Genomic DNA, 15570 nt, shown 5'->3' with positions numbered 1-15570 from the left:
TTCCTGCAGAGATGGAATTCCCATTTTAGTGAAGCCCATTCATTCTTGACTTTGGAGGTGCAAGCAATGCATTCCTTGTGCCAGGACCTTCCTCCTGCTGCTTCTGTCTGTGCCCACGGGGCAGCTCCAGCCTCTCATCCTGCCTCTGGTTCTCCATGGGCTGCAGGTGCACGTTTCTTGCACGTCCTGGCCAGCTGAGCCTTGAGTGTGATGCAGCGGCCCGTGTAGCCTGCAGCTGGGGTGCTGCAGTAGGATAAGGCACCCAGCACCTCTTGGAGCTTCTGAATAACAACCAAGCTGAAGTGGAGGAGGCTTGAACAAAAGCTAATTTACTTTTCTGTGCCAAAACCTCGTTTAGATTCCCTCCCTGGCTCAGGGTTGACAGGGGCATCGTTGGTACCTGGTGCTCTTTGCAATCAGAACTGACAAATACACGAAAAGTTCATAATCAAATGTGTCCAGGCTGCTGAAAACATGAGATCAGAAACAAGCAGTTCCCTGAGGCTCTGGGTGATTATCGCTTCCTTTCTCCCCTGGCAGGTAAAGCCATGTTTCCTTTCCACGTGGCTCTGGTTTTGGCATCCCATTTTTGGGTGCTGCTGCTCAGTGAGAGGGAGCAGAGCTGCAGAACAATTAGGAGCAGCAGCGTTTTGAAGAGGGAAATGGCAAGGGGGGAAAATTAGCATTTGCACTGTGATGGTTTTTGCTGTTTATTAATAAACAAGCAGCTTTCATGCCCCTGGAGGCAGGAGAGGCTTCGAGCGCTCCTTACTTCACTTGCTCTATTTTTTTCCTGCTTGCTTGTTTAGTATGTTGCAGGAGATTTGTAATGTCTTCCCACATGTTGAGTTTCCTCATTTTCATCTGAGCATCTCTGGAATAATTCCTCTGGAGCTGTTGGCTGTGAGCTGCTGGGCTGTGATTTCATCACCCAGAAGCACTGGGGGGCTGCAGGATGGATGGCTGCCAGGGGAGTTGTGTCAGCTGGGAGTGGGTCTGCTTCCTCCTCCAGATGTGTAGGGCTTCAGGAGTGGCTGTTTGCATGGAGAGAGAGCTCCTGGGTGTAGCTGCTGAGCCCTGGGTCCTGATTATGGTGACACTACTGTGGTCACCCCAGTTCGGCAGCACCCCATGCAGTTCCCATGGCCATCAGACCACTCTTCTCCCCGCTGTGCTGCTTGTTATCAGGGGAGGTGAGCACAGGGGGTCCTGTGTGGGGACTTTGGAAGCACAGGACTCAATAACAGATCAATTAAAGCGTGTGCCGAGCACCTGCTCTGCAGCAGATAACATTTCCTTGATTACAGGCGGATCTGCATTGAAGGAGGCTTCGGAGCAGCAGTGCTGGCTCTCCCCTGTGTCGCAGGAGACAAATTAAACCCTTGCTGTATTAATGGGCCTTTTCTGCTTTCCCCTCAGGCTTCCAGCTCCTCTGGTGGAAAAATGCAACTTCTGGAAAACGAGTTCTCGCGGACCGTCCGGGAGCTCATTGAGCTGCACCTGCTGCACCAGGACAGCATCCCTGCCTTCCTCAGCGCCCTCACCCTGGAGCTGTTCAGCCGCCAGACCATCGCGTAGCACACAGACCCACTGCCAGCCAGGCACGGAGCACCACAGGGCAGGTCACTGCCTTACCTGCATTGTTCACCAGGTAGTGAGGGTGGACTTTCCCCTCCCATCCTTCAGTTGTTGCATTGGGTCACAGGAAGCTCCTTATCCCCCCCTTTCTTCCATGCTGATACCCAAATCCCACCATTTTCTCTGATAAGCATCGTTTCCCTCCCTGGTGAGGGCTGTATCCTGGGGCTTTCCTGTGTAAAGGTGGGGAATGGGTCTTGCATTCTCCACCTTTTGAATTATGAGAGGTGTACATCACTCCCCAGACCACCCCAGCGCTTCTCTGGGAATTGCTGCTTTAGGGAGCCACACCTTTTCCCAAAAGCTTCCCCAAATCCAGGCCCTGCAGAGGTAGATGTGGGCTTTGAGGGTGGCAGGTTCCTTCTGGATACCTCCTGCTCTTGCGTATGGTTCATCACTCGGTGGGGTTGGAATTATTTCCATAATATTCTGTTGCCCAAGTTGGCTCCCAAGGTACCAACCCCAGAATTGCTGAGCACGCAAGTAAGAATAAATGGACTTTTGAAGATCCTGCAAGTGTGTTTGACACCTCAGTGCCTGTGGTGCACTCAAATGTCAGCCCCACGTTATTTGTTCCTCACTGGGGAGACTCTTGTCCTTTTGGTTATCTCAGGAATGTGGGACATGGCAGGGAACCCGTTGGGGTGCTCTTGTTGCTGCTGGTGGGTCTCACTTTGCTGGGGATGTCTTTCTTCCTGCAAGCTTTTCTTTCCTGGGTGGAGGATGGGACACTCCTGAATGCTGATATTTTGTGTTGCAATGGATGTACTTCTTCTATCCTAAGAATAAATTGTCACTTCCCAAACTGGATGTACGACTCCTTTATTGGGGAGGTACACTGTGCTTCCCCCGTGCTCTGCCATGTACGAAGTGTGGTAACAAATCATACCTCAGTGGTTCAACGCTGGCACTGCTTTGAGAAGGAAGGACAACATCACCTCAGTTTTGCCAGGCAAGCCTCATTTGTGCTGTAAACAAGATCAGTTTGTTACGAACTTCTGTGTATATTGATTCCCTCTTGATATCAGCAGGAACACACTTCCTGAGCTTGGAGAGAACGTAGCAGTAACCAGCCCAGCAAGTGAGCTTCGATGCTTACGGTGAGTGCAGGATTGAGCATCCTTACTGGAGTCACTCTGGAACCTGTCCATGTGTCTCCATGCAGAGCTACCAGAGATGCAGGTGGGACAGCTATACGCTATGGGGAGGCTGCAGACCCCCCCAATCCTCTCTGTGGGATTTGCATGGAAGTGCTGCCATCAGAATGAAAGGTAACAGCAAAAGTTTGGCGTTTTCTCTTCCGCTTGAAGAAGTCCTGGTGGAAGATGAATTGCCTGGCGTGCTGTGCCAGGGGTGCGCTGCCTAATTCACATGCACAGCGTGGCTCTGAGAGTCGCCTTCCTCAGTCATGGGGAAAATGAATCATGACGTCAGCCGCACTCGGCTCCTCCACCAACACAATAGCAAATTCTGGCTGCCTCGGAAAATTTTTCTCCTGGCTCCTCGCAGGAGAAATGAAGTAATTAATAAGTTTACAATAAACCCTCTATCTTAGCAAAACACGGGTGAGGTGAGAAGTGATGCTGGTGAGTGACAAGGGAAAAGATGTTCTACTCGTTGGAAAGTTGCCTCCCAAGAGTGAAAGGATGATAGGCTGGGAAAAAGCAGTAGTCTTCTGAGACGCCTTTGGTGGGGAGGAGACACAGATGGATTGCCTCTCTCCACCTATTCCCCAGCAAGACTGATTTGTTCTGCTAAGTTTAATAAGCCTGCATGTCTAAGAGAGAATTGTTGCAAAGATGGGTGCTTGGCCAGATGTGCCTGCGTGGTGCCAAAGCTGGCAGTGCTTCTGGAAGCTGCTGGGACCACAGTCCTGCTCCAGCCAGCAGCATCCCTGCTCTGCTGCTGTGTAATGCTGTTGGATGGAGGGCAGCCTTGGGCACTGGATGAAGCCAAGGCTCTAGGGAAGCTTTGCTGCTCCAAGGCTTGCTCAGAGAGCCTGAGAGTGCTCTCATGGAGGCATGACCATCGCAAAGCCACCTGTGGTGCTTATGGGATGTGGGTTTGTGGTTAGGTTTGGAGCAGAGAAGCTGAGACTCCACCTTCCAGCTCAGGCACTGATGGTGGCCAAACTCTGTGCCACCATCATCACACCTCTCCTCTCACCCATGAGTGAGCCATTAGGAATAGTTATAGTGCCAGATTTTACTGTGCTCTCCCCTTCCATCCAGAGCTACCCCAGTCTCGGCCCATTGCAAGGCTCTGCCATCCCACTCATCCTATTGTGTCCCCCCATATGTAGGGACAAGGAACAACTGAGGCACCGTCTGCTGCTGGTTTGCAGTTTGCAAACACTCCAGGTGCTGGGTGCATGAGACCCATCTGTCTTCAGCTTGTCACTTGCAAGGCTCCAGCCCTCTGCAGAAAATCATTTTAGAAAATCTTGGGAGATTGGTAATAAATTTGCAGTCGGTTGGAGGGGAGAGGAGAGAGCGTTAACAAGTGTGTGTGTGCTTGCTGGGACCCCGTGCACGCTCACTGGGTTTATGTGCTATAAGCTGTAAAATATGATTTATTAATGCACGGCTGGGGGACTGTGTGTGTTGGAGCACTGTCTTGTTTGCAGTGTTGCCTGAAGCTTCCCTTCACTCAAACTGCTTGTGCATCCCCACTCCTCGACTGATCAGCCTTCTCATCTGTGTGCATTTATAAGTATTGAGCAGGGGTAAAGAGCTGTCAGGCACTGCCACACAGTCCTTGAGCACAACAGAGCTCTTGGCTAAGGCACATATTGCCAAGCTCGTGCCCCTCCTAGGGTTGGTTGCATCAATGAACCTGGACCTTTATATTCCTGTGTCGTCTCCTGGCTCTTTGTTGTGTGTATCAGCCTGAGTTGTCCTGGGAGAGGTGCCTCAGAATTGGCTTGGAAAGCCCTTTTGGGATGGTCCATGGGAAGCCTGAGATGTAGCTCAGCTATTTGTAGATGTTAGTTATGGTGGAGCACAGCTCATCCCTAACTTGGCATGGAGCCTGAGGAGCCATTTCCATTGCGTTGCAGCGTCAATGGTGGCCAACCTGGCCACTGCCTGGGCAGTCCTTGGCTCTCTGTTTGCCTAAATGGAGGGGGGTTAGGGCTGCACCAGGTCAAGAGGATGCAGCGGGGTTTGGGGCATGGAGCACAATGGGGAGGTGCCATTCTGCTGCTCCTGGCTCTTGGATGTGCTGCCTGCCCTCAGCCAAGCAGCCTGACTACAGCATCACAGGCTCTGTAAAATAGGAATATTGCTTCCCTGTCACAGTCTCCCAGCATCTGCCATCCTGAAGGCTCCGTGTTGTTGGACCCAGTGCAGCCTGGGGATTTGTCATTGTTTGCCTGCTTTGTTGCTGCAGCTCCATTACTCCATGCAGCTCATCCCAATGCACCAAAGAAACAGAGTAACAGCACTTGATGAGGGACAGCTGGAAATGGTGTGAGTGGGGAAGGCATCAAAATGAACCCTGGGATGTGACCAAGGTAAAGCCAGACTCCAGCACCAGTGATGCTCAGTGTGGGGGTTGGTTCTGTTCTGGCAGCATAAAGGCAGTGGGAAGAGCGGTGGTGTGTGATGGCATGTGGTGATAGCTAATGGCCACAATGTTTATGATGAGGCAGAGCCAGGAAGGGCAGCACTGTCTGTGCACACCGCTGGGAATCGCATCCACGCTGCTCCGCTGTAATGGCAGCGTCGGGTATAATAGCAGCAGTGCTAAAAGTTGCATGATATATAAAAGCTACAAAACGCACCCGCTCTGATGAGGGAAGGATTATTAGGTAAATAAATAAATAAATAATCAGCGAGGCTTTCTCACAAAGTCCGCTTTAAATATTAAAATCCCAAGCTTCCCAACAGGAAAGCATTTCAGGCTGAAGAGCGACTGAACGGCATCTGATGATATTGCATTGACACAAGTGTCTAAAAAAATAGGGTGGGAATGTATGATCTGTTCCGAAACAGGAACCCTGGCTAATAGGAAATATGCTGATGCTACTTTTAATTTCATGACTCAGGTTTGCTGCAAAATTGATGGGAATCTGTGTTGGAGTTTGGTTACGCTCTGACGTTTCTCTGCTGCTTTGGGTTTGTCTGTTTGTTGTTTCACTTGGAGGGGATTATGATGATGAATTGTTTTGCTACTCGGGGGGGTTCTTAGATGTTATCTGACAAGACAGCGGAGCAGTCTTGCTTTAGAAAATCTGGCATCCAAATAAATAATGATGGGCTGCAGAAACTTTTACGTGCACCTAAAGATCAGCGTGCTGTACAGGCTGGGAGCAGGGGCAGAGAACAGCCCGGTCTGAGATCCCCACCCAGACCAGCACCTCAGCACAGCTCTGCTTCCTTCAGGCTCCCTCAGTTCTCTCTCCTTGCAATGGGATCGAGCATCTCACGGCCCAGACTTCCCTGTGCTGTTTCCTGGCCCAGCACATATGAGTTATTAGTGTTGCTAATTTTACCTGATGCTTCTTCCTTCTCTTTGTGACAGGTTGTGTTGTTTTGAACTCTCCGGCTGACTGATTGAGCTCTCTTTATTATTCCCTGTTTTACTTTGAATTCTGTTTGTTGGCTGTTGCTTGTTGTGTTTTGGGTTGTTTTTCTTTAATCCTCCCACTGCTTCTTTTTCCTCCCTGGTCCCTCTGATGCCTCTCCAAGCTGGAACAAAGCCAGAGACCATCAGGAGGTCATTGAAACACAGACGGTTGTTGGATTTAAATAAGGACTACATAATTTTATGACCATTAACAAGACTCGCTGCTCTGCAAGCTAGAATAATAAGGGCAATCATATCTCATGGTTCGAGGAGCGAGCTGATTGCCTGTAGGGACTGAAAGGTAATTCTCCATCCCTGACTCCCCCCCAAAATATCACGCAATAGGCCAGATGCACTGGACGGGTCAAAGGGAAACAGGGCACAGGGCTTTGGTGGAAGACACGAGCATTCCTGCATCACCACATCGCACTCCCTTTATCTGCTGATCACAGACTTCCAGCATCAACATGGTGGGAAGTGTTTTCGAAGCAGGTGAAAGGCTCTGACGGTTGGCAGAGGAATCTTTCCTGTCCCCACGAGTGTACACTGGATAACATTCATGCCATACAGTCACAGGCCTTTCATTTTGGTGGTGGTGGATGGTTTGTGCTGTCCTCGTTGTCCCTACAAAGAAGCTGTATCTCTAAAGGGGGGATGGTTTGGGTATTAGGTGGAATATGAGGAAAAAATTATTCCCAGATAGGGCTACTATGTATGGGAATGGGCAGTTCATGGAAGTGGTGGAGTCACTGTCCCTAAAGGTATTCAAGGAACGTGGAGATGGGGCTCTGAGGGATGTGGTTGGCGGGCATGGTGGGGACAGGTTGGACTCGGTGATCTTTTATTGCCAACCATAATGATTCTGTGATTCTAAAGGGAAATCAGAGCACAAACCTCACTTAGGTCCTGAGGTCTGGAGGTGCCTTGCACTCTCCATTGGCCATGGGGCGCAGAAGGGAGCCCAGCCAGCTGCACAGGGGTGGCAAATCCTTCCCTCACCCTCTGCAGCTCAGCACACACATCCCTTCCCTCAGCTCGTTCTGGGACTCACGCTGCAGCCCTTGGGGCTGTACGTGATCGCTCCGCTCCCATCCCGCTGTTGGAGGCAGTGCCCTTGATTGGCGTGCTCTGAAGTGACAGCTCCGCTTGCTGAGTCCCAGCAGGGAAGGAGCAGCCTTAGAGAGGAGGCGATGGCGAGGAATGAACCAAACCCATGGGGAACAGCACTGACAGTGAGGAGGAGGAGGGAGAAGAGCCGTCCAGATAACGCCACCTTGGAGCAGATCCATCCTGCCAGTGTCTTTGGATGCATCAGGTAACCAGCACCTCACTAAGCCAGACCCTCCTGCCCAGCCATGCAGTACCCCAAGCCCTGGCCTGGTGCAGGCACTGCATCATCTGGAAGTTTCCATCTAGGCGATGAGATCCCTCACCTGGTGTGGACATAGCACAAAGCAACGTGCCACAATGTGCTGCTGGCCCTCAGGTAACAAATCACTGGTTAACTTTGCTACCTCGTTACCAAACTGAACACAGAACAGAACCTAGGCAACGCTAATGACTGAGTTTAAGGGATCACTGGAGTGGTAAGGCAGAATTAATCATCTATCACAGCACTTCTTATTTAATTATGCACAGGCTGAGCCCCAGTGAGTGGCCATGAGGGTGGCTATGGGTGAGCGCGTGGCATCAGTGTGCCCTGTCACCAGAACAGCATCTGTAGTACAACTGAAGCATGATGCCTCCATTTAACCACACAGCCTGGGACTGGGAGGTGTCCAAAGGAGGATTACCAGCCCAGCAGCCCCAATGCAGCCCATTCCCATCCCTGCTCTTCTCTGCCTTCAGTTACCTTTGGCCTATGCACGGTCCCCAGATCCTGCAACCAGTGTTACATGTAATGAATGATCTTGTCCTCCTTGTTTGTCTCCTCTTTAGTGTAACACTGTAATTAGCTTAATTACCAACAGATTCTTTTTTTCTTTCTTTTTTTTTTTTTTTTTTTTGGTAACTTGAAATGGAAATTAAATTTTGCACCAGGTTTTACAGGCTGTTAACGGGAGTCGAATAATCAAGCCTGACTCCAAGTCCTTGAAAATGAGTATTAAAAAAGGTCTGAATTTGCATATTCATGTTTTTAATAGGGTTCAGAAGGTATATTTGCAACTGATGAAAAGGATTAATTAAGCCTAATTTGCATAGGAAGAGCAGCTTAACCCCTTGCATCCAAGCAAGGCAGAGAGTGACAGGTGGAACAGCAGGGCTGGGTGCTGGAGGTGTGGGCACATCCTGATGAGCATCATTTCTATGTGTGAGCAGGACAGGACCAGGGGAGCCCAAGGTCTCAGCATCACCCCCCCAGCACCAACAGCCACCTGCTGGCTTCAGCCTCTGTCCCTCCAGCTGTGTGAGCTGGGTCTCCCATAGTAATGCCAGTGTTATCAGCCACATCAGGGCTTGAGCTAAATCACATTGCTTCTGATACGGGCTGCACCGTGCGCTGTAGTTGGATCACCAAAGAGTGGGAACGTGACACTTCCCAGGGCCCTCTGTGGCTCAGAATGGAGCACAGCTTTGAGTCAGAGACGGAACGTTGCTAAAAAGTGGGGGGAAAAAAATGAATCAGGCATTCATTTTGCTTCAGCAGGTGGTGTGCTGTGTTCCCCTTGTAGTGCTTTGGTGGTGTGTGTTGCTAATTATTTTTCGGGTGGAATTTGCTGTGCACAGCACGCGGGGTTCATTAGACAGAGATGGCTTTGAAGTGGCATTTGGAATTAATGCTGGCATATGTAAATGTTTCTTGTGCCATGGAAGAGCTGGCTATAAATGATGCATGAGGTCCAGTGAGAGAGATACTTGCTTTGTTTATACACACGCATTGGGCTGCGTAATGCCAGAAACAGGCAGAAGAAAATCAGCAGTGTCTCGCATGGTCCGTATATCTGCTGCCTGGCTGTGCATGAGTGCTTGGCAGAACATAGCATGGCATTGCTAGCATGCAGCATCCCAAGTTTCCTCTGGTTGAGAAGCTGTGTTGGAGCCCTGACATGGCTGTTGCTGCCTCTGCATGTGGCACTGTCCCCATGCCGCCCAGCCCAGGGGGACACATCCTGCCCCATAGTGGGGATCCAACAAAACCCACCTCAGGGGAATAGTGCCAGGCAGGGGTGCATGCAAACAGCTCAGGAATCACCCTGAAAATCACTGTGATGCAGTGATGGAGGTCTGAGGTTAGATTGAAATGAACTGGTGTTGGACAGAGCCATTGAGTTGGATGTGTGTTGGACATCTCCATCCGTTGCCTCTTCCCCATGGTACCCAGCATCTGTAACCAGAAGTGCCTCATCACACCCAGGCAGGAGGAACTGAGCTCTGGGACTGCTGGGGGGCTGCACCCATGGGTGGTGCTTCCAGGGCAGAACACCAGGTGAGCTCCCTGCAATGGGCCAACAGGGAGAGGAAGGAGCTGGCTGAGACTCTGTGAGCAAGTGCTGAGGTTCTGTTGTATTTTCCTGCTTCCAACTGTTTGTTTACCAGCACATTGGAGAGTGGTGATCTCTCCTCCTCGTGCCTTGTTGAGAAGCTCAGCTGTGAAACAACTAAATGAACCATCCCTTTTTATTAGCCTTTGGACTTAGCAGAGGAGCAATCAGTTAATGGCTGACCAGTTTCTGAAGACACAAGATGCTAAGCACATTACAAGTGCTAAGTATTACTGTTTCCCTGCAACGTTTTATTTTTCCCTCTGAATATTCAGTTTAAATAACCTTTCCAATTACATTATCCAATTTCATGCGCTCTGCTCAGATTAGAAGTGGTGCTGCTTACAACTGCCTTACCTCCATGCTTTCCAGGTCTCTGCAAACCTCCTCCAGACCTTTGCCTCCTGGCCCTGGGCTGAAACACCCTCAGCTCTGGGTCCAGCATCCACCCCAGCTTTCCTTTGGCATCTTAAATTCAAATGCATCCACATTGCTTCCCCACAGGCACATCGACCTCTGGTTCCTCTCTCTTCCATGTTTATTTTTCTTTCTTAATGGAGAAACATCTCACAACCTTTCCCTTCCAGCTAAATTGGATCCTGGATAACTGTCTCCTCCCACTCTCTGCATCTCCCTTGGGTGCCTGCTGCAGTTTTGATTTCTTCTTCAGGAAAGAGGAAAAGATGAGCCCCAGGTGAGACTTGGTGCCCCAGTGCCATCCTCACCTGGAGACCTGCAGCCACGTGCAGCAGTGGCTGTGTGGGAGATAGGGCTGGCTCAGGTAGCTCTGAGCTCTGCTCACTGTGGACATAGGCTGGGAGCAGCTGTGCCCCTGATCTCCTCAGCCCCTACTGCCCATCTCCATCGCACCCCGAGCCACGCGGTGATCCTTCAGCTGTCCTTCAGGAGCAGTGCTCACCCCATGAGGCTGTGGAGCAGCACAGGGGCTGTGAGCTGACAGCACTTGAAGGATGTCTCACACGTTGGGGCTGCAATGAGATTTCCCAGACAGAGATGTGTGCGTGCGAACCTCGCCGTGGGTGTAGTATTGTTACAGGCAGGATGATCTAAGGGTATAATTGAGGTAGGGTTTGTATGGAGAGGTAATACCTCTTATTGCAACACCAGACAGCTGGAAAAAAAGCATTACATGAGCTCTGGAGCACAAGCATTTGAGGTGTCCCAGCGCATCCCTGAAGATGAGGGTGAACCCAATGGAGGATGCTGCCCCAGCATCGGGCTGGGAGCCATGAGGTGAGTGGGGTGGGAGGAAGCATGGTGTTGTGTCACAGCTGAGCGCTTCTTTTCACAGCTGGAAACACTGAAGAACGTGACAGGGCCAGAAGAGAGCCCTCTGAGATGAGCAACACAGCACAGGGACAGCACTTGTGCAGCTTAATGGAAAAGATGGGCCAGGAGATAAGAACTCATTAGAAAAAAGCACTGCCCGGTGAGGAGGGGAGAGGATGGAAACCACGAGAAAGCTGCTAAAGGAGAAAAATGGAAATCTTAGTCTTGGGGAAAGCAAGGCTGGAGTACATTAATGAGCTCCTTAATAGCAAGGCAAGTAAGGGTGAGCAGCAAATGGCTATTTGCAGAATAGCCAAGATTTGTGTGAAAAAAGAAGCGGTGGTGGTGGGCAAGAAGTGATGAGCACCTGGAGGAGCAGCAGTGCACCCATGTCACTCACATTCCCATTGAGTTATTAAATAGCCACACACATGCAAAGACAAAGACTTGGCAGGCTCTTCAGATCGCTCTGCAGGGACAGAGGAGTTGCAGAGGGTGGGAAATGGGCTCTTTGCCGCCTCATTTGTGCCAAAATGAAGGGTAGAAAACAGGAGTGAAAACTGGCATTCTGCTTGGTGGTGAAAATCCCCATTCCTAATACTTCTCTCTCGTCTTCTTGCACAGAGTCCAGAAAACTGGACACTGGATCAGACGGTTCCTCTTCATTAAGTGCTGAAGTGGGGTGATGAGTGGGATTGAGTGTGGCTGCTGTTCCTAGACATCAGAAAGGTTTTTGCAGTGAATGAATGCAATTCCTGATAAAATCACTGGCGTGATGGAGCTCTACATTTGCATTGTCCAAGGGTGGGTGAGCTGGGCTCAGCGCTGAGCTTAGGGTCTCCTGCTTTCTGATGAACCCATGGAGGACACCGTGTGGCCACTGCAGAGCTCTCAAGGTAACATTTGGGTAACTCCTACCGATGTTCTGGGGATGGTAGTGGTCTGGCCAAGAGCACATTGTTATAAAGCTGATGTGAAAAAGAGGGACATGAGTAAATCCAAGTGAAGCCCAAGTGCTTCAAGCTGAGGTGAAGGCAGCTTCACTCACTGCCTTCGGGGTCTCGGGGCTTTGGCTGGCAGCAGTGGTTTGGTGCAGAAGGAAAGGTAAGATGCTGTGCAGATTTCCCATAAGGAACAGTTTCATCTCTAGTCAGGACCCATTCACACTCTGTATGTGTTTAAGGTAATTTTGGGGTTTTTCCCAGATAACCCATGAAGCTCTTCCTGCTCTGACCCCATACCCCCATGTGCACAGTGCCCTGCTCACCTGAAGCCAGCAGCGAGCTCGGGTGCAGGGCTGGGGATGGGCAGTGAAGGAGGCAGCCACCAACCCCACATCCCTTCCCATGGGCACTGTGCATCACAAAGGCTTTGGAATGCATGGACAAAACCAGTGTGGGCTGGGTCAGGTGAGTGCCTGCAGGGCTCAGATGGTGCATGTCTGTATGGAGGTATGTTTCAGTCCTAATTCATAGGCTCTTAAAAACTGCCCAGGCTGTGGATACAGCACTGAGTTGACTCCAGACAGGAGTGAGAGTTGAGCTGTGTGTGCTGTGGCTCTGAGTCACCTCCCAACAAGAAAATGGCTTGGGAAAGGTTAATCGGGTCACATTTTGCTCTTACCTTAATTATACCCTTGAGAAACAGTGTTTTAAACAACAGCCATTTTGTGGGCACGGAAAAGGCTTCAGCAGAATACATTTGTTTATGGCCCTGGGGCTGTCAGATTCATCATACAGGGAGCAGCAGAGCCCTCAAGGAAAGGGGCTTCCATATGGTGACTGGTATATGGTGGTATAGGGTGGGCTGGGAGGAGGCAATAGGATGGGGACAACTCAAGTGTGACAGTGAGGAGCAGAGAGCAGGGCCGTGTGGGCACCAGACAAGCTTTGGGGAAGCAAAAACCCTGGGAAGCAACAGCTTGCTATCACAAAAGCCCTCTCCAAGCAGCTCTGCCCTCTCCCTCCCTTCCTGACCCTTCCCTTTGCTCTCTGTGGTGGCAGAGCCCAGGCAGACAGAGGTGCAGATGAGGACCTCTGTGCCCTTGTTGCTCTCACCAGCAGTGTGATCGTTTTCTGTGCTGGCTGCCAGCTCACCAAAGGACAAGCAAAGGTTTTCCCTTGGCCTCCTTTCCTTTGCACTGTGACATTGTGCCTCCTCCCTTCTGCTTGGTGAGGAGCCCTCCAGCTTCTTTGGATGGCACTGGGGCAGTGCCTTGGCCAAGCAGGGCATCATCTGTAGAAGCAGCTGGGGAGCTTCATCGCTTGAACAGAAGGCAAAACAAGTGAAGCACCCAACAGCTGGCAGGTGGTGACATTTTCCCTGTGCTTTCAGAGCAGTCTGTAAAGTACATGCCTCTGGGGAATGAGGAGTGCCATAAACAGAGCTTCCCAGTCCCAACCCTGAAGAACCCAAGTCGGTTCCTGCACGGGTTAGTAGCTTTGGGGGTAGTGGGATTCCTTCCTTTTTCTTGCCTGGCTTATTTCAGCTCATCCCTCGGCCTCCCACTCTGAGGGATGCAGAATGGGGATGCCAGGACTGTACCCTGTCATGGAGGCATGAGGCTGGAGTGTGCTCTGCAGCACAGCCACTGCATCATCACCTGGGGGCCATCCAGAGCCCCCCGAGCTCCACAGCATGCCCCACTGCACAGGGCTCTCTGTATCTGGGAGTACCTCCCCTCAGAGCCAGAAGGACATGGTTATTTTCTAATCCTTTTTTTCTCTAGCTGCAGTTTGCATCTGGGAAGTGTTTAATTTTGAAAGGCCAGCGCTGCCGTATCATATATCCCGCATTGGTCTCTGTTGGTTTGTGACCAGAGAAATCCTGGTGTGAAAACAGAATTGGGCTTTGATTTCATCTGCCCCTGCTGTTTTATGCCACTAACAACTTTGCTTTCCTATAGCAGCTTTTATTCTAGGAGCTAAACAGGCTTCACAGACAGGCAATTAATTAATTGAGCCTCCCCCGCCTGTCTGCGCCCTCAGCACCACAAGGAAGTGTTGTAGTGGAGGAAATAGAGGCAGATAGGGGCAAAATGACAGCCCTGAGTACAGGGAGCGCTGCTGCCATGTCCGGCACCCCTTCTTGCTGACCTCCTGCTCCTCCATGAGGCACTGAGGGTTTCCTTGAGGCTGAAGGGTTTGCTTTGGCACAGCTGGGATTTGGGAACTGACTTGTGGCATCGTGGCACAATGGAGGGGTGATGCTCAGCTTTCTACATCCTGCTCACAGACTGCACATTATGGGAAGGATGTCAGGCACCTGGAGGAGAAGGAGAAATGTGTTTTTCCTTATGCAGAGTGAGTGTATTCCTGGAGAAATTGCCTGCCTTTTATTATGAAACCCAGCTAATGGGTTGTTGTCTACACAAATAACCATGGGGAACGAACTCGCGCGCTTCCCAGCCTGCTCCGTGTCTTCCCAGCTCAGCTCATTTCTGAACAAACATAACCTTTTGCAAGAATACCTGTCAAAATTGCTTTGAAACATTGAAATAACAGGATGGGATGTAGTTTGCTGCTGGGCCCTAGTGCTCGTTTGTCAGGACTGAGGAATTCCATCCAAAGAGGCTTGTGAGTGGGATGCAATGGAAAGGCCCTGGAAAGAAGCAGGGCTCTGAACTGCTGTGTTTGGGATGTTTGTCACCTTGTTGGGCTTCCTCACTGGGATCCCCTGTGCTCACTGGGGAGATTGAAGTGCTCCTTGGCCCTAATTTGCCCCATCTCTGCATCAGTTGCAGGATGAGGCGTGGGGGTTTGCCATGCAGCTGGAGCCAATAAGGGCAAAGTGATGTCCCTCTGCAGCATGGTCTGAATGCATCCCTCCTTTCACTTTGCTGAGTGAGTAAGGCATTGTCAGTGTGTATTTTAGAGATGGGGCAAAATGCTGCTGAGGCTCAGACAGGCATTGTACAGCAGTGGTTGAAGGGGATGTGGCTGCATGGGTGGACACCGGACCTGGAGCACCATCCTCTTCTCTCCAGCCTTGGAGACTCTGGAGTGCCCATCTCCAAAGCCACTCACAGCAATGGGAGCCCAGCTGGCCTGTGGGCTGCAGGTAGAAGGTGCTGTGCTTTCTGCCCAATGCTGCTGTAAGCTGGGGTTGTCTGTAGGGAGGTACCTGTGTGTTGGGTGCTGGCAGTCTCAGGACAGTGGTGCAGGGCCCCCAGGCCCACTGTGGTTGTTTTCAACCTGGAGAATCTGTAACTACTTAATATCTTCTCCATTGGCAAAACCACCCCTCAATGCCGTCCTCCTCTGGACAGCAGCAGGACGATTTCTGCACTAACTCATTACCACCTCCTTGTACTATGAGGAGAGATTACCAATACCTTCTGATTTTCAGGAGGAAGTCCCATTGTGGCAACTGCTCAACAAAGAGCCTTTTCCTTCTCATGCCCTTTCCTGTTCCCACCATTCCCAGCAGTGATAGTGTCCCACCTGGAATAGCACGGCTAATTTGCTTTTCTGGGTACATGCAATTGGAAGTGCTCAGAACTTGGACATAGACAGTGGTTGGGAGAAACCAAAACCATAGAGAAACCCAAACACTCCCCACCCCCACCAAAAATGTCTCCTCCACCAACCAA

The 15570-nt window shown here is 50.8% G+C and overlaps 1 protein-coding gene across 1 annotated transcript in view; it reads left to right on the top strand.

Annotated features, from left to right (window-relative positions):
• MAD1L1 (mitotic arrest deficient 1 like 1) overlaps positions 1–2443 on the top strand; it is a 307536-nt gene extending 305093 nt beyond the window's left edge. Inside the window, exon 18 of the mRNA XM_015876929.3 lies at positions 1420–2443. Within this exon, the coding sequence (XP_015732415.2) occupies positions 1420–1578 (159 nt within the window). The 3' untranslated portion in view covers positions 1579–2443. The remainder of the gene's footprint in view (positions 1–1419) is intronic.
• Positions 2444–15570: the final 13127 nt, after the last annotated feature.

This window comes from Coturnix japonica, chromosome 13, assembly GCF_054131305.1.
Source record: "Coturnix japonica strain WE chromosome 13, WE-NBRP24, whole genome shotgun sequence".
Classification (NCBI taxonomy): domain Eukaryota; kingdom Metazoa; phylum Chordata; class Aves; order Galliformes; family Phasianidae; genus Coturnix; species Coturnix japonica.
Note: the sequence above shows the minus strand (reverse complement) of the source record. Positions and strands in the feature narration are given on the sequence as shown.